Source organism: Daldinia vernicosa, assembly GCF_022497035.1.
Source record: "Daldinia vernicosa strain CBS 139.73 unplaced genomic scaffold F5Y00scaffold_20, whole genome shotgun sequence".
Taxonomy (NCBI): Eukaryota; Fungi; Ascomycota; class Sordariomycetes; order Xylariales; family Hypoxylaceae; genus Daldinia; species Daldinia vernicosa.
In genome coordinates, this window is record NW_025953936.1 from 105,017 (window position 1) to 124,993 (window position 19,977).

At 46.4% G+C, this 19,977-nt stretch overlaps 8 protein-coding genes and 1 non-coding gene across 9 annotated transcripts; 6 read left to right on the forward strand and 3 right to left on the reverse strand.

Moving 5' to 3' along the window:
- Window positions 1-465: 465 nt before the first annotated feature.
- F5Y00DRAFT_269361 (TBCC-domain-containing protein) lies at window positions 466-2,088 on the forward strand (the record flags this gene model as incomplete). The annotated part of the gene is made up of 4 exons (XM_048012426.1): window positions 466-595; window positions 656-816; window positions 874-1,521; window positions 1,577-2,088. The coding sequence occupies 4 exons, from the start codon at window positions 466-468 to the stop codon at window positions 1,778-1,780; spliced, it is 1,143 nt and encodes a 380-aa protein (XP_047865303.1). The 3' UTR covers window positions 1,781-2,088.
- On the reverse strand, window positions 1,905-3,128 carry F5Y00DRAFT_65931 (RNA polymerase II transcription mediator complex subunit 9-domain-containing protein). The gene has a single exon (XM_048013975.1). The coding sequence runs from the start codon at window positions 2,671-2,673 to the stop codon at window positions 2,170-2,172; it is 504 nt and encodes a 167-aa protein (XP_047865304.1). The 5' UTR covers window positions 2,674-3,128; the 3' UTR covers window positions 1,905-2,169.
- Window positions 3,129-3,176: 48 nt separating this feature from the next.
- On the forward strand, window positions 3,177-5,570 carry F5Y00DRAFT_235571 (BPG-independent). Its single transcript, XM_048007581.1, has 3 exons — window positions 3,177-3,588; window positions 3,746-4,098; window positions 4,154-5,570. Exons 1-3 carry the CDS (start codon window positions 3,558-3,560, stop codon window positions 5,330-5,332), a joined length of 1,563 nt encoding a protein of 520 aa, XP_047865305.1. The 5' UTR covers window positions 3,177-3,557; the 3' UTR covers window positions 5,333-5,570.
- A 70-nt stretch (window positions 5,571-5,640) lies between these two features.
- On the forward strand, window positions 5,641-6,843 carry F5Y00DRAFT_65953 (eukaryotic translation initiation factor 3 subunit K). The gene is made up of 3 exons (XM_048013976.1): window positions 5,641-5,672; window positions 5,728-6,020; window positions 6,269-6,843. Exons 2-3 carry the CDS (start codon window positions 5,857-5,859, stop codon window positions 6,807-6,809), a joined length of 705 nt encoding a protein of 234 aa, XP_047865306.1. The 5' UTR covers window positions 5,641-5,672; window positions 5,728-5,856; the 3' UTR covers window positions 6,810-6,843.
- A 104-nt stretch (window positions 6,844-6,947) lies between these two features.
- Window positions 6,948-8,854, reverse strand: F5Y00DRAFT_65962 (programmed cell death protein 2). Its single transcript, XM_048013977.1, has 2 exons — window positions 8,628-8,854; window positions 6,948-8,539 (listed from the first exon to the last, which is right to left on the reverse strand). The coding sequence occupies exons 1-2, from the start codon at window positions 8,751-8,753 to the stop codon at window positions 7,319-7,321; spliced, it is 1,347 nt and encodes a 448-aa protein (XP_047865307.1). The 5' UTR covers window positions 8,754-8,854; the 3' UTR covers window positions 6,948-7,318.
- Window positions 8,855-10,963: 2,109 nt separating this feature from the next.
- F5Y00DRAFT_235580 (uncharacterized protein) lies at window positions 10,964-12,589 on the forward strand. Its single transcript, XM_048007582.1, has 4 exons — window positions 10,964-11,452; window positions 11,504-11,835; window positions 11,904-12,122; window positions 12,179-12,589. The coding sequence occupies exons 1-4, from the start codon at window positions 11,036-11,038 to the stop codon at window positions 12,474-12,476; spliced, it is 1,266 nt and encodes a 421-aa protein (XP_047865308.1). The 5' UTR covers window positions 10,964-11,035; the 3' UTR covers window positions 12,477-12,589.
- Window positions 12,590-12,699: 110 nt separating this feature from the next.
- Window positions 12,700-12,791, forward strand: F5Y00DRAFT_t76. The gene has a single exon. It is a non-coding gene; the product is annotated as a tRNA-Glu (tRNA).
- A 1,233-nt stretch (window positions 12,792-14,024) lies between these two features.
- On the forward strand, window positions 14,025-14,657 carry F5Y00DRAFT_261516 (uncharacterized protein; the record flags this gene model as incomplete). Its single annotated transcript, XM_048011218.1, has 1 exon — window positions 14,025-14,657. The coding sequence occupies one exon, from the start codon at window positions 14,025-14,027 to the stop codon at window positions 14,655-14,657; it is 633 nt and encodes a 210-aa protein (XP_047865309.1).
- Window positions 14,658-16,366: 1,709 nt separating this feature from the next.
- Window positions 16,367-16,690, reverse strand: F5Y00DRAFT_261517 (uncharacterized protein; the record flags this gene model as incomplete). The annotated part of the gene is made up of 2 exons (XM_048011219.1): window positions 16,367-16,589; window positions 16,656-16,690. The coding sequence occupies 2 exons, from the start codon at window positions 16,688-16,690 to the stop codon at window positions 16,367-16,369; spliced, it is 258 nt and encodes an 85-aa protein (XP_047865310.1).
- Between the last annotated feature and the right edge of the window lie 3,287 nt (window positions 16,691-19,977).

Consider the following 19,977-nt stretch of genomic DNA (forward strand, 5'->3'; position numbering starts at 1 on the left):
CCGATGTATGATTGGTGAATAATTTAGTGTCATGCGATACCCCGCCAAACAAGGTTCTGTTTAACCAATCGATCGACGCCGTTTCTCTCCAACAGATGCTTTTTCGGATGCTTTTAATTCTAACCATTCAAACAATCCAAAGCATCCCGTCTCCATCGACGACATCTTGCAGCACGGCATCGTGATTCCCCATATTGTCTTATCTTGTCCCGATCGCTTACGTTGGAGCCCATTACATCACATCGCATTGCATTCTCCCGAGACTAGGGATATATATGCCACTACGGTCTCATTCTGAGCTTCTCCGTGTCCGTCGACTTCAAAAGAGCTTGCCGCAGGTAGACATTGTAGCTTAGGCAGCAAGTAAATACAGCTGAGTAAATACAAAGGTACTATTTTGAAAAACAACCTAAACATAATCCATTGAGAATATTCTTTTCGCAAATTGTATCTTATCCAATAACTATGGAAACTCAAGTTTTTATTCCTTTTAGACCAAGCCCAGCTCTCAACTCTTATCCGGGGGCAATGGCGGAACCCATGACACCCGACTCGAAAGAGAAGTTCTTTCGGTATTTTCAAGCTGAAATAACTGGTGAGATTGTCTTCATTGCTCTTTAGTTATCCAACCGCCCTTCAAACTAACTCATCGAAGCTATACAAAGCCAAATCGATGACCTTAAGACTTTAGCCCCTGTCGGCGGCGAGAGACAGGACTGCATCGACACGGTCCTAGCTGGAATATCCCGCCTGTCTAGCGAGGTTATGGACGCTGGCGATTATATCCCAGCCTACGACCAACGGACATATGCTCAGGTACGAACTACTAACCCCCCCGATAAACATTGATCCCTTATTCTTACGTCTGGGTAGGCTATGAAAGCCCTCACAGACAAACTAAACGAGACGACGGCCAAGTTTGCCCCGAAGTCAAGATTTCAATTCAAATCAAAATCCTCCAAAGCAGCACCGGGAACAGAACGTCCAGCCGATCCCCGCCAACGTACTTCCTTCAGCAATGTGGGATCTAGGCACTCGCCGGTCTTGGACGCAGCAAAACGTGAGGCCGCAGGCACCGCTGCCGAAATAGCAAAGAATTACAACGAAGAACTTGAACAGCAATCAGGTGTGAGGAAGCCGAGTTTCTCCAACGCCAAGAGTATTTCTATCTACGACCATTCCGGACTGCATATTATGTTGCCCTCAACGGCATCCAGGGCGACGTCTTCGGGGAGTCTGACGAATCTCGAACGATGCGTCGTGGATATGACGACACCGACGAGTGCAAGAACGCCATTTGCCGGTTTGGCATTAAATAATATCAAGGAGAGCTTGATTGTCGCTGGCCATGTTGCGGGACCAGTTCACATTACTGGGCTGAGAAATAGCATAGTTGTAGTAGCTGCGCGACAGGTCCGTATTCACGAGTGTGAGAATGTTGATCTATACCTCCATTGCTCAAGCCATCCTATTATCGAAGACTGCTCGGGGATGCGATTCGCACCTCTACCGGAGCTCTATGTAAGTTCTTCCGAGCTATTCATACAAAGAAGTTGCGCTGATAATCTTGCAATAGGCCACTAAGCTGGAGATCAAGGGTGAGAACCAGTGGGACCAGGTTGACGACTTCAAGTGGCTGAAGACCGAACCATCCCCGAACTGGGCCGTCTTGTCTGAAGAGAAGCGCATCCCGGAGGAAGTATGGAAGGATTCTGTGGGTGGAAGTCTTAGCCTCAGTACGGTCGATATACTGCGCAAAGTTGGTGTCCTTAGCTCATGACCATCCTAATTCCTTCCGAGCATACCTCTTTTGAAACTGTCTCCTTGTCCGAGTTTCGACGTATAAGCATCAGGTTTAGCGTATGGTGTCAGTTTTTATTGCGGTCTTATCCTGTGCAACATTGTAATATATACGATTCCTATGAATTATTAACCCTCCCCGTATTCCCACACCTGGTCTTCCTAACGCTTCCTCGTGGTATCGTACCGTACCGTACCGCATCGTGAAATAGCCTGAACGCCGAAACTCCACGCCAATGCGAGTATACAGTAGCTTTTGCATCGCGCATATCTAACGATAAACTAACCAACCAACCAACCAACCAACCCGTAGTTAGCCACTTTCCCGTTTTAGCTTTCCCGCCTGCCCCATTACCACCACTCGCTCACTCAATCCGTAATCATCCTATCGTCTTGCTGCGCCGCCAACTGCGCGCCCATCTCGCGCAGCTTATCCAGCATATCCCGCTGGCGCGCGAGCCTCGCCTCCAGCGCCGCGATCTCGGCCTCCTGGTTGGGTATAGTACGGTTCATATCGGGCAGACCGCGGATCAGCACGCGCGCGCGCTGGAACCGGTGCTTGAGGACGTCGGCGGCAGGCGGGATCTCCTTGAGGGCCAGCTCGCCCGTGTTGGTGGTGGTCGTGGCGCCGTTGTTGGTCTGCGCCTGGGACTGCTGGTTCTGCGAGTGCGGATGGCGGTGGGATGATGATGGAGGGGGAGGGGGTTGTTGGGAGGGCGTGGGCGCGGGCGTGTTGCCTGTTGCGGTGCTGGAGGGGGTGCGCAGGCGGTTGAGGAGTACGGCGAGCTCGGTTAGGGTGTCGAGGGTGTCGGGGTTTAGGCCGTCGGGCATGGCGAGGACTTGGGTCTTGGGCGGTGCTGTTGTCGATGCCATTGTAAATGCGAATGTGGGTGTGAATGTGACGTGATGTCTTGATCGAAAAATGTAAAGTTGAATATGAAGTTTGGGGGTTTGGCTAAGGACAAAGACATTCAGAATTGAGAGGACTTAGTTTACGTAAAAGTGAACCTTGATGGCGAAGGGGCAGCTGAAATCAGCCTTAAACCCTATTAATAGAGTTAGACGTGATTGTCAATTGTTTCGTCAACGATGATTTGACTATTGGTGTTGTATTATGTACAAGGCGGACCGCGTTCCAACGGATCGGAGATCTGAGCTGATCCATCCGATATGTGGGGTTTGCTCATTGACGTCAAGTTCAAATTCACCTCTGCACATTAGGTAGTTTCGGCATGGTGGGGTTATCCGGCCACCTCCAGGTGATAACCTACTGATCTTCAAGATTAATAAAACGTATGGTTTCAGTTTGATAGTCTAAGCTCATTTCTCTCTGCTCACTTATTTTCTGCATTTTATTCAATAAAATTCATCTTCGAATGTATTTGGATTAGGTACCTGATATTAAGATATTAATGAATAATAGCATTTATACATACGTAACGTGAGGTGTAATAATATAGAGCTCATAATATAATCACCTGAGGGTAATAATGGCCAAGATAGTGTTATCGATAGACGGATATGTATTTGAACGAAGCAAAGAGAACCAACCCCCACTATAAGCCATCCCTAGCCCATAGCAGCCCACCATCATACGAAACAGCTCTCAACACTTCAAGTCCAAGCCATTACCTCCGTAGAAAATCACTCAACATTCCCCTTTCTCTTTCTTCTTCCTTAGACCTCTACTAGACCTCTACCCTAAGTTTGTTTTATACTATCGTTAGTTAAGAAGAAAGATAACTTGAAAAGCAAGAATGGCTGCGACTAAGCAAAAGGCGTGTCTGAGTACGTCCTATCCCTCTATTTTTTCTGTTTCCCTTGCTCCTCCTCCTCATATCACTCGAACTGGGCCTAGAAAGCCCGATTACTTTACTTCTGCTTGCTACTTCCTCATATATCTCGAGATTGGCTGGCTAATCTTCTACGCCTTGCGAACTTACAGTCGTGATTGATGGCTGGGGTATCCCCTCCGCCGACTCGCCCAAAAATGGCGATGCTATTGCTGCTGCCAAGACCCCCGTCATGGACGATCTGTCCAAGAGCGCAACTGGTTTTACCGAATTAGAAGCTTCCTCCCTCGCCGTCGGACTTCCTGAGGGCCTCATGGGTAACTCGGAAGTCGGCCACTTGAACATTGGAGCTGGAAGGGTGGTATGGCAAGATGTCGTCCGAATCGACCAGACCATCAAGAAGGGCGAGCTTTCCAACAACGATGTCATCAAGAATGTTCTTGAGAGAGCTAAGAATGGTACGGGAAGGCTTCACCTATGTGGTCTGGTCTCCCACGGTGGAGTGGTACGTCAAGTCGCTGTGAAATCTGGCACATCTTGTTGCTGACTTGACTATTTAGCACGCTAAACAAACCCACCTGTACGCTCTCCTCAGAGCCGCCAAAGCCGCTGGAGTCCCTAAGGTCTATATCCACTTCTTCGGCGACGGCCGTGATACCGACCCCAAGTCGGGAGCTGGCTATATGCAGGAGCTCATCGACACGGCCAAGGAAATTGGCATTGGAGAGATAGCTACCGTTGTCGGTCGATACTACGCTATGGATCGTGATAAGCGATGGGAGAGAGTTGAGATTGCTCTGAAGGGTATGATTCTGGGAGAAGGAGAAGAGAGCTCCGATCCGGTCAAGACCGTTAAGGAACGGTATGAGAAGGGCGAGAACGATGAGTTCCTTAAACCCATCGTCGTCGGCGGCCAAGAAGCACGGATCAAGGATGATGACGAGGTTTTCTTCTTCAACTACCGATCAGACCGTGTCCGACAGATCACTCAGCTGCTCGGAGGAGTTGACAGGTCGCCCTTGCCCGATTTCCCTTACCCTAAGATCAACCTCGTCACTATGACACAATACAAGGTCGACTACCCCTTTGAAGTTGCCTTTAAGCCTCAACGTATGGACAACGTATTGGCCGAGTGGCTTGGCAAACAAGGCGTCAAGCAAGTCCACATTGCTGAGACGGAGAAGTATGCCCACGTAACATTCTTCTTCAACGGTGGTGTCGAGAAGGTCTTCGCTCTAGAGACCCGAGACGAATCTCAGGACTTGGTGCCATCCAACAAGTCCGTCCCGACATATGACAAGGCTCCTGAGATGAGTGCCGACGGCGTTGCAAAGCAGGTCTGCAAGCGACTTGCGGAGCAAGAGTTCCCGTTTGTCATGAACAACTTTGCTCCCCCGGATATGGTGGGTCACACAGGCGTGTACGAAGCAGCAATCATTGGCTGCGAAGCTACCGACAAGGCCATTGGCCTGATCCGCGATGCCTGCAAGAAAGAGGGTTATATCCTCTTTATCACTTCCGACCACGGCAATGCTGAAGAGATGAAATTCCCTGATGGCAAGCCCAAGACCTCTCACACGACCAACAAGGTTCCCTTCATCATGGACAACGCGCCCAAGGGCTGGTCATTGAAGAAGACCGATGGTGTTCTTGGAGATGTTGCCCCGACTATCTTGACGGCTATGGGTCTACCGGTGCCTGAGGATATGACTGGCCACAGTCTCTTAGTTGTTGAATAAGTGGGGTTATTTCGTAAAGCATCATCGTTGGGACACTATGTTAGATGAGGAGTTGGTAGGGACTAGTTAGAGGCGACATGGGAGGCGTAGAGATACCAACCGTATTAGATGATAAATATGGTTATTGAAAATAGACGTTTTTGATTAATTCTTTCTTCGTATTTGACCGGAAATTTGAATCATCGTTTGTTAAGTTGAAAGCTTAAGTAAATAACAATCTTAAGATAAATCACTAGGTTAGAGTTTAATCTTGAAGCTTTCGATTTCCCGGGCTCGATACCTTATATACCTCCTACCAGGTAGGTAATGTGCCATCATTATACTCCGTAAGTGCATATTTGTGAGCGTATCGGATATCAACGATAAGTACATACGCTTATCCGTTTGGGTGCTAGCGCGCACACGCAGTTTGACAATTCCAAAACTTCGGCAACTTGATCACAGCCCCACCAAATCGACTTTTTTCCTGAACCTCGACCATCGTGAAAGGACTCGCTTCGACTTCCTCGCGACCACCTACCAAGATGGATTCCGAAGACCCCCAAGAGCGTCCCGAGGACGTCACCAACATCATCAACGGCTTAGAGCGATATAACCCCGAAGCCGTAGGCAACCTAGAGGAATACCTGCGCCACCAGTGCGAAAACAGATATACCGATTCCAATGCGAACCGGACCTTACTGAAGCTGTGAGTGTTTTCTTGAATATTTAAATTTTAAAATGGTGTTACTGTCTTCTTTGGTTGGAACGATGATCAAATTATCCACGTTTCCTATTACCTGACGGGCAGCGACGTTTAATAAACGTCTGCCGTTGTGATGTCTCTCTATTAGCTCTATCTGACCTCCAAGTCGACTTCTCCTCCCGCTACTCACATACGTCTCCATCCATCACGGTAATATTGCCAAGGGAGCTAACCCTAAATACAAATTCTAGATACCAACTCAACCCCGACCGCGTTAAGGATGAGGTCATCACAAACATCTTAGTCAAGTCCCTTACTCTGTTCCCATCACCGCAGTTCTCCCTGGCGCTGCACCTGATCTCTCCCAACCTCGTGGCGCCTAACCAGCGTGCCGAGCTACCTGAGGCCATCTCCAAGCTGCGGGAGCTGAACCTGCAGCTGCAGGGTGCGCAGTATGCGCGGTTCTGGGCGACGCTAGATTCGGACGATCTGTATGCCGATCTGACTACCGATATCGATGGCTTCGAGGAGTTGATCCGCGGCCGCATTGCCACTCTCATCAGCCACGCCTACCGCGAGATAGAGCTATCTGTGCTTGAGCAGTGGCTCGGCCTCGAGGGCCAGGCTGCTACTAAGTTCGTCACCGAGACCGCCGGCTGGAAAGTCGAAGGTGCCCTCGTCAAGATCCCCCGCAACCCCGAGAACGAGGCCAAGAAGAGCGAAGTCCGCGAGGACGTCAACGTAGACATGTTCTCGAGAGTCATCAGACGGGCCTGGGAAGAAAACGTATAAAATCTTACCTGGGAAAACTTGTCCAGGGTCACGACTTTGGCGGTAACGGTGGTGGATCGGTAGCGAGACTAAAACAGCATTGGGAAAGACGATAATACGTCTTTGGCGTTACGGATGGCGAGTTCGGTAATTTCCGGATTTGATGTGCTGTTTGCTCCGCCGTCGTTAGATAGGCGGCCATGAGATATCAGAAATGAATCAAAATCACGATCTGAATGAACATAATGCATCTATCCCTATCATTACGTAGTCTCGTCAATCTCTCCCCTTCTACTTTCAGAGCTTTCTACTTCGATATTCAGACTCTCGCAATCCTTTAAATAATGCAGCCGGGCGAGTTAAGGGCTCTAGCATAATAGAAGCAAGAAATAGCAGGAAGAGATACGCTTAATCTCTTCAGTCTCAATTACTCTTCTCAAGAGTTCTCTCCTATAGATACTTGTTTTCCCTTTCTCTTTTCCTCGTACCGTACTTACTACAGAGACACACAACACCTAGAAACTCCCTTATTATCGTTTAGGACCCGTAGCAGTCAATTCCTCCCACTGCACACCAGCCCATTCCTCGAGATACCCAACCTCGCCTTCAGCCACACCGCGAGCCTGACAGTCTTTCTCGCACACCCCAACAATAACAGTACCCCAATCCATGCCCTCGAGAGACAACTCATCGGCCTCCAACTCCGTAATCGCATGCGGCGTCATCTGCACCTCGAAAGTCCGCGCGGCGCCACAGTTCCCACACCGCGGCATCCCCTTCGCCGCCGCCGCCGTCGTCACACCCCCCGTACCAGGCACGGCGGCAAACAGCTTCCCCACGGCATCCGTCTTGGAGTACAGCAGCGGCTGCCCGCCGAACTCGTACCGGATCGCTTGTTCCGGGTTCTGCGCTAGCCGGTCTGCGAAGCGCTGGAAGGCCGCGTCCATAGAGGACTCGAAGACTTCGCGGTCTTCCTTGCCGCTGCTGCCTTTGGCGTTGCTTCCGTTGTCGTCGACGTCGTCTACCAGGCGCGTGTTTTGGGGGACGGCGGTGGGGGTCGGGTCGAGGGTTTCGTACTCGGCTTCGGAGAGGTAGGCGATTGGGTAAGGGGCTGGTTGGTCGGCTTCGGTGGGCCAGGGCTCTGAGGGGGATTGGGGGGAGGGGGGTGGTTGTTGGTCGTTGTTTAGGTTCAGGGTTTGGGCGAAGGTCCGGGGTAGGGATTTGGTGTTGTCTTCTGTGGGTGTGTTGATAGATGGTGCGGGGGATTCTGGTTTCGGCTCGGGGCTTGTCTCTGTAGCAGGTGGAGGCGATGAGGGAGTGCTGAAGGGGTTTCGACCGGTGGCGAATGGGTTACTACCGGACGAGGAAGTTGTAGATGTGGAAAATGGGTTGGTGGAGCCGAATGGGGAGCCGAGTGTCTGGGCGCCAAAGAGTGTCTCTCCTAGATTGGACGGTGGTTGCGGTTTCGGCTTTTCTTCTTTAGGCTCTGCCTTCTTCTCCTCCTTCGTCGCGGTTGCGACGGCTGCGGCCGCGCTTCCAGGAGCTATGCGCACGCTTCGTAGAGCGCGGATACTACCCTCTTTGCGACGACACGTCTTCCGCCGGCAAGAGAAGACATATAGTCGGCGCTCGTGACCGGGGAAGCGATCCGGTAGCCCACCGTCTAGCTGTAGGAGTAGGACCATAAGATCCTTGCATATCTTGCATCTTGCGAGAGCAGCTGATGGCGCGTTGTTTGGATCCAACCATTCCTATATATATCATAATTGCCGAAGTTAGTCGCGAGGCAATAAGAAATGGAAAACCAGGAAGGAAATATAAAAATTGGGTATCGCATACCGGACGGCCACCTAATCGACTTATAGTATCATCGCCAGAGTCTTTTGACGCATATCCGAGGAGCACGTTGGTCTCTGTGAAGTCATCCTCTTCGCCGGCTGACGAATCACTATCGTAAGGGGCCATATTGCAATTATGTGTCGTTAAAAAAACCGAATACTTTGGTGTCGTTATAAGTTGACTTCGTCGCAATGATGACCTTTTTTTTTTCTTATCGGATCTGGAGGGGTTGATGGAGGGGCTTATCTGCTATACTTAAGTACTTAAGTACATAATTATTAATATGTACTTTGTACAGTGCGTATAATGCTTCACACAGATCTTGCGTAGTAAGAAAGTCGACTTAACTTCGTTTAACAGGTACCTAGGTAACTATGCGATCCTATACTAACCTTCCCAAAGAAACTATTGAAAGGGCGTATTATTATAATCATTCTACGTTATTCATATTTAGTCCAATCTAGTCTTGTTCAAGCAACCTCTTTTTATGTCCACCTTTAGAATATGCGTCAACAATTTACAAGCATCCACGAGACTTGGGGAGTAACAGCAAATAGCAACCCATTGTATCAGTATGATTATAATAGGACTAATAACTACCTAGGTACACTTTCATCTAACCTAGGACTCTCTACAAGATATTTCAACTTTATCCTTAGTTAATTGAAGCATTAAAGGTTTATTTTGTCCATTTTACCTCTCATGTCTTTACTATTACAGTTTTCTTCCCGATCTTTAGGCATTTTCTTACTCTGAGTAGAAACTAACCATACCCCCTACATATGGTTTAGGGGTAAGTAAAGAGACAGTTATTACCTTCCAAGTACCCTTGATCTGATGCCACTACGACTAAACTAGCCCCAAAGTCTCGAGAAATCCGTTAAGATTTGGCCGTAGGAGAAATAAGAGAACGAGGCACCCGGGTGAATACAATTACTTAAAGTAATTATCCTTGACGTAGTTTCATTATTCTCTTCAACTCCTTACATCAATATATTAACTGCTACATCATAGGACATAATCTGATATACTTCTAGAAAGTTGTCACTACTATGTCCTCAAGTGCGAGGGAGACACGGTGGGTACCTTATACTAAGCTATGTTCAATCAGAATTCATGATAACTGTTTTGGATCAATCAAGTTACTCGGATTTTGGGGGGTTAACCCATCGTATCTCCCTCGCACTTGAGGACATAAGTTATGTGATAGGACTTATAAATCCATAAAGGCCGAATGGCTAGCAAGTTATATTACGAGCAGACAAGCATACGTTATAAATGATAGCAGATGATCACATAGGTATATCTACCTATCCATATTTTCTAGGGCAAGTGATTGTACACCTTATGAAGCAACTTCAGTATTCCCTATCTCAATATTTACGTCGGAAGGTCTCTAAAGATACTTGTTCCGGAGTTAATACGGACTTTACCAGCACCTGAGTTATAAGCAATGGCAATGCATCATTATTACCGCGATGACCAGGGTGATTGGCATTTGCATTATATTTCTATACTCCCATCGACTGAATAGTCGACAACTGTGTAGTAGCCCCATAACATGAGGAGTTTGTTTTGCGTTCACTGACAGGGGCTTTGCCATATACGGTAGGTATCACAGGATGCAGGGCCAAAGAACGTGTATCGCTAAGCAAGTCGGCCCAAGCAATCCCACTTCGCTTTATTTCGCGCTATGTGACCTATGCTTGGCTTGATAGCTTGTACATAAAGGCGACCAGGTATCTAATAGTTCGGTACTCACCAACGACGAACTCTGCGCCAAGCTTTTGCGGTCCCCTCTCAACTCCAGGAAATGGGGGAAAAGGAGGTTAAAAGCGGAAAGGCGTTGGAACTTCTATGTGGGGATCAGCTGGTATTTAGAATACATAGATCAGTAAACGATGGGGTTAGGGAGAAGGGGTTTCGAATTTCTCCGAGGGGTATCAAAAGGTCTCGGACAATCTCTACCAAGCCCTGTATGTATGAGACCAACTAGGTCTCCATAACGTTGCAGTGCCTAGCTATTATAAAATATTGGAACCAATGTAGCCAATCAGGTTGCAAGTATATTATGTTATCCAAGAAGGAAGACAGTTCGGCGTCCATCACCGCATTTCTGGACCATCGTCGGACGCTCGCTTTTGTATACGATTTCAAATCATTGAGCTTGATGTTCATATTCAACAAATTTATGACCAATCGATACTATCCACGGAGTTCCGAGAAGCACCGTCATGAAATCGGCTATCGTTCGCGTTTCGCGAGTTAGAGCGCGAGGTCGGCGGTTGGTATGAACTACCTATATATGTACCTTGACTAGAAGACACCATGATAGTCCTTGATCCTCCAACCCTATATACAATTGTCTTATTCTAGTAACAGTAGTTAAGTTTAAACACGCGATAAAAATGTCTCCAACACTACTTATCAAAGACGTCCGCATCTTTGACGGCGAAAGAGAGATCCCATCTGGCAGTGTACTTGTGGAAAACGGCTTGGTGAAGCAAGTAGTAGAAGGATCACTAACCGCACCAGACCCAGCCACCATTGTCGTTTCAAAACAAGGACATACGCTACTCCCTGGACTTATCGATGGCCATATGCATGCGGACGTCGACGATGACGGCGCAACACTGAAGCAATTCTTGAAGTTTGGCTTCACTACTGTCTGCGATATGCACCAGGAGGCCGAGAACATCAGTAAACTAAGGGAACAGGCTGCAAAGGACTCGGATGCGGCAGATTACAAGACCGCTAGCCAAGCAGCAACTGTATCCGGGGGGTGGCCAACGCCTGCTATATTAGCCCATGACAGCTCGGAGGAGGTGAGTACTTTCACATACTAGAAATCCAAGAAGATACTGATAGGAAGTTAGACGATAGCTCGAATTTCGGCCTGGCCGAATATAAAGACTCAGGCTGATGTGGAGGCCTTCATCCAAGACCGCCTCAACGACAAGGTGGATTATGTAAAGCTGATACATGAGGATGGCAACGGCCTTTCCATGAAGCCTACATTGATACCCGTAGAGCTCCAGAAAGCTATCGTTGAATCCGCCCACCAGCATGGCCTCCTCGCAGTCGCGCATGCCCTAAGTCTTAAAGGGACGATAGAAATGTTACAGGCTGGTGTCAATGGGATGGTACATACATTCTTCGATCGGCCACCTACAAAAGAAGTAATCGATGCATACCTATTGAACAATGCGTACGCCTTGCCCTTGTAACATCCGAAGCCTCTGCGTTGGCAGGTTTGTTCTAACGAGCGGAATATAGATACTGCAGCCCAACCCTAGTGACCATCGCTAGTTTGACCTCGGAAGGGCTGAAAGAGCAAAAGAGATATTGCGAAGATCCTCGAGCCCACAAGCACCTGAGCGACCAGAGTAAAAAGAACCTTCACAGATGCATGGCACTTAGCGACAGTGCGGCAAAAGCTGAATACGCTTACCAAAGTGTACGGGAGCTGAAAGCTGCCGGAATCGATATTATCTTGTAAGTGCGATCACGGCTAGTTATAGGTTCTGGTCAGTTACTAAACCTTCATCTAGGGGATCCGACTCTGCTGGCCCTGCACACGGAACCGCTTTTGGCCTCACTGCGCATCAGGAATTAGCCGTGCTGGTTAAACAATGCGGCTTCACTCCAAAGGAGGCATTGAGAGCAGGGACCGCGTTAGTCGCTAAGAGATTGCGTCTTGACGACAGGGGAAGAATTGCGGAAGGGCTTAGGGCAGATCTGGTCTTGGTGGAGGGTAATCCTCTCGAGGATATCGACCACACGCTTAACATCCAGGGTGTGTGGAAGAAGGGCACTCTTTGTTCAGCGTATGAGGGAATTACGGCGTAGGCAACCGGACACTGCCTAATGATTCTAGAATGGTGTATTAAGGCTTGTTGACTATATTAAAATATATACCTGAGCAAACTTATGTACACTCATGCTCGATATATCACATGGAAATTATAGATTGAAGTATCCGAAAAGTGGCAAGGCCTAAGTGGGTGTAGTGTTTCAACCTTGCAAGGACGCTGGGGGATATATAAATGAAAATCTTCAACGAATTTTCACATCCGAATTGGTGTAGTGGCTAACATTTGACGCTCTCAAAAACTTCCCAGTTGAAGGACCGTCAAGCCCGGGGTTCGATTCCCCGATTCGGAGTTCTTTTTGCTTTTGCTTTATGGTGAAGTATATTTTTTAGCTTCATATTTGTGGGAATCAGACATTCAATTTTTATTGTGGTTCCTATCGACTTCTCGGGTGATGTTAATCGGCAAAAATTACGCGAGATTTTCGGTCCCACCCGGGAAATATTTTGGTCAAGATCCGCCCCAAAAGTATTCGCCCCACACTGATCCGATGGACTTGAAAACTGAAAATATAGTGTTATCTCTAGGTAAAATTTAGACAATGATATCCTGCCTCGTCCCTTAACAAAGTCAGTGTAGTTAATAGTTTAATCAGTAAATCAATTTGATGTTTCTCATAGGTATCGATAAGAACGTTACTATAGACTTCGCGTCGAAACTCACGATAAGAGTCGACTAAAGTCGGAGCTCCACCCAGTGCGATATATTCCAGGCGGTGAATAGAAAAACTGATAGGAATGGAACCTTGGGACTGTCGATTATAGCCAATCATTAAATATCCGAGAACCAATATTTGCCAAGAATTTGCCGGTTGTTGGACGTCTTCCCTCCGAGACTAGCACAAGTCCGCAAAGAAGAATTGATCATGTTTCCCATCGTTCTCTCGCGAATTAACTACGACGATACGTCCCTTGATACCGACCAGTAAATAATTCTTGCCATTTACAGTATGCATTTAGGTACCTTCTATGAAGTCCAACTTTTCATAGAACTCGAAATCTAAAGTTTATAATAATCATACGTCACAGATTCGCAAAGGGACTTGCTCATCGCCTTGGAAAGACTCATTTGTTATAAAACGTCAGTGATGTCTTGCTATTTAGCAACACACCCTTGATTCTCTGAAGATATGCTGTATTACTCCGTCGCCGGGTTTGTAGAGCAATGTTTCTAGTTAACTAGCATTTGTGTATATCACTTCAATGGAATAATTGGCATTAGTAAATCGATGTCTGTGACTGCGGAATAGACAATACCACCCCGAATCACTTAACAACAGTACTAGACAGAGTCCTATGCTTCCAATATATATGCCACAGGTACCTAATAAATTCAGTACTTAAACATACAGGACTTGTCAATTGCTTTTATTGTTCTTGCCCACTCCGCTTCCAACATCTCTTCCGAGGTAATCAATACTCTTCATACTGTCGGCGCTTCTATACAGCCAGTCCTTGTCCCCAGATTGGCTTGCGATAGATAGTTGAGACAAGTAGATGTTGGCTTAGCGAGGTGGTGTCTCAATATGTCATATTTTAAGGACCAAGGCCTTGAGTGTATCCCTTTTCGGCGTACAGAGCTCCCAGAGCCGGACTCTTTGACTACTGCCTCAGATGCGACGTCGTCTAACCCACTATACCTCTGTGGATTTCCTCCCTTTGACCCGACCGCCTCATTTTTGACCATAATTAGGTCGCAGCCTGCTACATCTATCACGCAACCTACTCCGACCAATATTATACCACTTTCTTCGATAGGGGTAAACCCTATAGAGACGGCAGGACTACCGCGTCCCACATTCTTCCCCCCCTCCGAAACGCCACCTAATACTTTAATAATAATCATCGCGGCATTCTCGGGTGCACTTGGACTTATTATAACCCTTTGCATTGCCTTTGCATGCTATCGGTCATTAAAGCGCCGTCGACAACAGAATGCTAGAGAGGAAAGTAACAACCAGCCTAATGTCGACGAAAACGCAGCTAGTCTGCAAGAGAGTAAGCAGAATGATAACAATTCATCTGAGGGGAATGATCATGGGGTCAACCCTTTCAGACCTCCCTCAAATCATTCCAATCAGAGGGCAACCGCCGGGCAACATTCGGGAGCATCTCTAGGAACGTCTTCGGGTTCTACAATGCACACCGGAAGAGCATAGCAGAATGGCAAGGTGGCATAAGATCGAACACCGGGTCTCAGATTTTAAAACGATTTAGGGAAGCGTGAAGAGAAGGCAGGACTTTGATATCAGTAACATGGAGAGTAACTTGGCAATAATCATAATATTTAATTCAGTCAAGAAGTTGAGGAACTAGGATATAATTATACTTTAGAAGGTGACATTTTGAGAAGTATGTCCCCGAGCGCTAGAAAACCACTTATGGTACATAGGTAGGTAGGTAGCCAACTGATTGGGACTGGGTAATGTACTGCGGTTTTCTGGTGCTTTGAGAGATACTACTAATGCGAGCCTGGCGTTACTCCCATAAATACTACGATACACGGCGTCAAAACGACCATACAAGTGAACCTGTATAGGTAGGTAGTTCGAACTACATATGAAAACAATGCGCTTGTGCATTTCACGTAGTTTAATATTTCCCTAGCGTCATTAATGTTTCGAATTGTCTAAATCCACTTCTATTTATACAGTTCTTCCGTTTACCTCCATGATTGGATGTAAGTGCTTAGTAGCGTCAGTCCTTCCAATATCCCATAAAAGGCTCTTTAATGATATTAACACGGACCTAGTAAAAGCCACTCGTTACTGTTAAAAGAATATATCTCGAAAAGTTCCATGAGTCTATTAGTGGAATCCAATGTCAACTCGATTGGGTTTTGTTATTTAATTGTGGGGCTCAAATTCGGCTACCGGTGGAGCTATGCTATATATAGAATCATGGTTCCACTACGGGTAGATCCGTCCCACAGTGCCGGGTCCTCGGTAACCTTATTCATACCCTATTGGTTCTTGGTCTTCAACATCACGAAGGAATAAGATATAATAAGATTGCTATCTGCAAAATCAAAAAGCCTGGTTACAATACCCAGCCAAAGCCCAAAGTACCATAGCTTGACTTAGTCTTCATCCATCCAAATCCGTATCGCTAACGTTGAACAATATAATCTGAATCGATGTAAAACTGAACATGGACGATGCGCAAATCACGCATGTAACGTAAAACATAGCCGGGTACAAGCGGCATTATGAGAAGTATTTAACATCCAGCACCTAGACCGGATTTCAATACTCTCTTTCAAAATGTGCCATCAAGCAATGTCCCCTATGATTCCAAGAGGTTCTCAAAGCAATCAAACGTTAAATAGAGGTCCACTTGGACCATAAGAAGCCGCAGTAAGATCAAATACCTTTCAAGAGGACTAGAACTTGATAAAATAAGGGCAAGCGTGACAATAAAATGTTCAAGAAGCTCCAAGAGCGATACCGCAAAGAAGATACGGATTGAATGAATAACGGATGGACGATATATGTGGGAGGAGTTACCGCGACGAGGAAGGCCGCGACGAGAACCTCGTCATAGGTTTTTGGTAGATCAACATAACGTCGACTCCGGGGGTAGGGGTGGGTAGGGATACTTGAGGGCTTCCTAAATGACTCCGAGTAAATTTGGGAAGGATCTGGACGAGTCGCTATAACGAAGCGAAGAGTCTTTTCGAAGTTCGTGTCAGATATTCAGGCGAATATTTCAGCCATGAATGCCTAGCAGAGACACGTTAAGGACCGCCCTAATACATGTACGCGTGTAGAACGAGTACATAAAGGACCTAATAGACGGGCTCTTAATTCCCATCCGCTGTCCTTGATTAAAGTAGATAGATAGATAGATAGATAGAATCATCTACAAGTTAACCAAGGCGAGCTAGGATCGCTTCCAACTCGGCGGCCATCTTGGCCTTGTGAGAAGCTTCCGAGGCATCTGAACTAGGTGTACGATCATCTACGAGAGGTACACTGTTGGGTCCGTCTTTGAATAATTGCAGGCGGTAATCTTGGAGACTCTTCTTATCGGCCGGGTGGCTTGTTGGTGGGTTTTCAGTGAAATTGTGAGTTGGCTTGGATGGAGTTGCACTGTCACTCGTTAGAATCCGATTAGGCTCTTAGAATTATCGTGGAGATATAGGTACCATGACTTACCCATAGCATGCCGCGCTGTTTGAGTTGTTGGCCATGGTTGATACTCAGTGATGGCTGTAGAACTGGACGGATATAGACAGTCTCCGGATTTAAAGTGTTGGAATGGTATGAATATAAGACTCATAGGACGTCTATCGCTGAATGGGTTGATAGGTAATATAACTCGTGTGGAGTGGACTTTCAAGTACCTAATATATGACAACACCGTCCATCTTAGCTCGACAACCTGCGTCTATCATTGCGAACCTGTCCTCGGAAGGGTTGATGAGGCATCTAAGGCGTCCAAAGGCATCAACCATACATAACGCGCGAAAGGAGGATGCCAATGTATTGAGTAATAACGACATGGTCGTACACCCTGAGGCAGAATATCATGAACGTTGGTTTGTACGTTCATTTGTGGATTGCTGCATCCAGGCTATGTCAAAGGTGGTTCCAAGCTGCAGTGGAACTGAGATTAGCAAGATCCTTGACTACCTACCTATGTCGAAACATGTCTTCGGTCAGCCGGTAGCCTAGGACGCCTACTGGGTACCCCGTCTACTCTACACACGGAAAACGTGATATTTCTAACTTAGAACCAGACTAGCACTGCATAGACATGGAAATACTTCGCAAAACATAATATAAATTCATTCTAGATACAAGGTCGAAGACAGGCTTGAGCGGGAATTACTTGCGCTTAGTTACCACATATTTCCTGAGCCCAACTTCCTTCAATGCAACTATGCAACATCTAGAAAATATATCGTAAGCATTCGAATAACTTAAAGGCTACTCACCAGAAGAAGTGACTTCGTGCTACTCGTATGGATGTTTGTTCGTCGTACCAACGAGTAATGAATATGTATGGGAAGATTGCTAGTATGGCCGTCGTAGTGCCTCCACTAGTACCCTCAGGGGTACCCTGTCATTCAAAGAACGGTGCGCGGCCAAGTAGGTAAGTCGTCCAAGAGAAGATATTAATAATAAACGTTGAATAATACCAGGCTGACTAGGAACCTGTGGTGGTTGAGGCATATGCCTCGCAAAAGCCACCTAGCAATGGTGTGTTGTCAGCTTGGCCCTTGACCGAAGCTAGGGTAGTATCTCCTTGGGAAATGCAGGAGTCCTTTGTCTATGGATGGCTCTATAGGTCCTTGACCCAAGAACGACTGTGGAATAATTTCTTAATAACCAAAGTGACAGGATATCCTAAGCGAGTTAATCGCACATCTCTTCGAAAACATAGTAATAGAGGTAGCAGGATCGCAAAAAACGAGCTACGTGGGTGATTGTAGCAAAGAGAAATACGATATCGGGTGAAGTAAGAATAGTTCTTGAAGATGAAGGTGTGGTGACAGATACGAGGGAGTCCTTGTTTATATAGATATTCAAGTCATAGATATTCAAGTCAGCCCAGTATCGAGTTTTGTGAGCCTGCGCGCGTCTTCTGCAAATCTGGTGTCTGCACAGCCTCGCTCTCGCTAGGCTCTATGGGTTACACTATTGTGTATAGTGTGTATGATTTCATATGTAAGACTCCAATTTGTCTGCCTTGTCCTTGCGATCTATGGGTAGTTGGACTTTCTCCAGCCGCATATAAAGTGTGACCAATCAAATGACTACTACCTAGGCAAAAGATCTACTGCCTTACGTCTGTCCAGTCACCTCGAATGCAAACTTGTCTAATGGTTGTTACATATATGTTGATATCACCCAGTCTTACATTAGGCAGACAGCTCCAGATGCTGCAAAGTAACCTGCAGTAGCATTTGTCTTGCAGGCATTCACCGAAACCAGGCATATTTCTTACAAGGTACTTATCGTCTCATATCTGTTTGCCTTCGCTTTAGGCAGACCTGATCTAAGGTTGCAGTAGAAAATATAGGGTTAATAAAATATGCACGCTCACCGAAAGCATACCTTTCAAATCGATGTTTCGGTAGCAGTCAGGCTTGTAAATTGCTCCAAGGTTACATCAAAGCGTCCAAGCAACAAAGATCGTCGTTATAATTATTTGGGCGATATTTCGTATGCAAGAAAGTTCCTAGTGACTAGATAGATTTCGGTGTGCTCAGTTGTAGCCTGCTTACGACGTAGGACGAAAGAACTTGTTAATGCCCAACCCCCACCCCTATGTCCTAAGCCACGACTATCTGAGGTAACCCATACTGGTATTGACTTCGCCACCACACGCTTCCGATGCAATATCGCAATTTCTTACCTCGGTACAACTTAGTGGGCTTGATGCCGTGAAGGCAGGCAAAAAAGCGACAAGTATCAAAACTAAATATTGGACTTCAGTACACTAGCTTTCATTCATATTTGCGGTTTTAATTCTCTCAATTATATTGTAAAGAGATTATGGCTTATATAATCACCAGATAGACGTGGATATTCTTGAACTTCACTTAATCAAGATTAGTTTACCCATTAATACCCATCAATACTTATTACCCATACCCTAGTTACCAGGAAGTATTAATCGTACTTTCTACATTTACAGTTGCTTAACTTGGGCCAGCACGAAGGTCTTGGGCTATTAAAATGATCCTGGGGCACGTTGGAATTTACCCAGCCCCAGCTAGAGCTAACCGCTAGAATGACCATAACTTATCATTGTTCGTAGCCTACCAATGATAAGGGAAGAGATCAATATATCTCAAAGATATAATCTCAAGCTATGTAGTAAACTATTTTCTATCTATGAGGGTTTCCCTTTTATCCATATCTTATTTCCCCTTTTCAGGGGTTCACCCCAATCGAAATGTTTAATCCATCCGAAAGATTAGATCCCTTATACGGGAAGTCCACTCGGTGGATGGATCCCACCCCAACTTACAGTTAACCAATAATTTCTCACCTTACCCCTGTTAAGGATCGCCTGGGTACATATCTCAAAGGCTTCCCCGCTTTAGATAGGTCCGGCTCCGCTGCGGGATGAACCTTAAGCTCGTTTTACATACCGGGTTCAATAGACGGGACTCTTAACTATCGAAACGTTACGATCGGGACAATCGGTATAATTTCAATGCGAGATCTTAAGGAAGCTCGGGATTTACATGGCTAAAGACTGCGCGGGCAACCTAATAAGGTCACTAGATGTTACATAATAAATAATCTCATTATAATAATCGGCCACTTTTTGAACTTCTCCTTAGAATTATGTACTTCTAACCTTTAACCATAGAACATTAGGTAATCTTAAACTAGCATATTTTAGACTAAACGGTATTCTTCGTGGGAGAATAGATCAAAAGACGGCCTGCAAAATTTGCTTGATCAAGTACGGATGACAGGTAAGGTCGCAATACTAGTAATGCATGCGCTACGAGGAAGG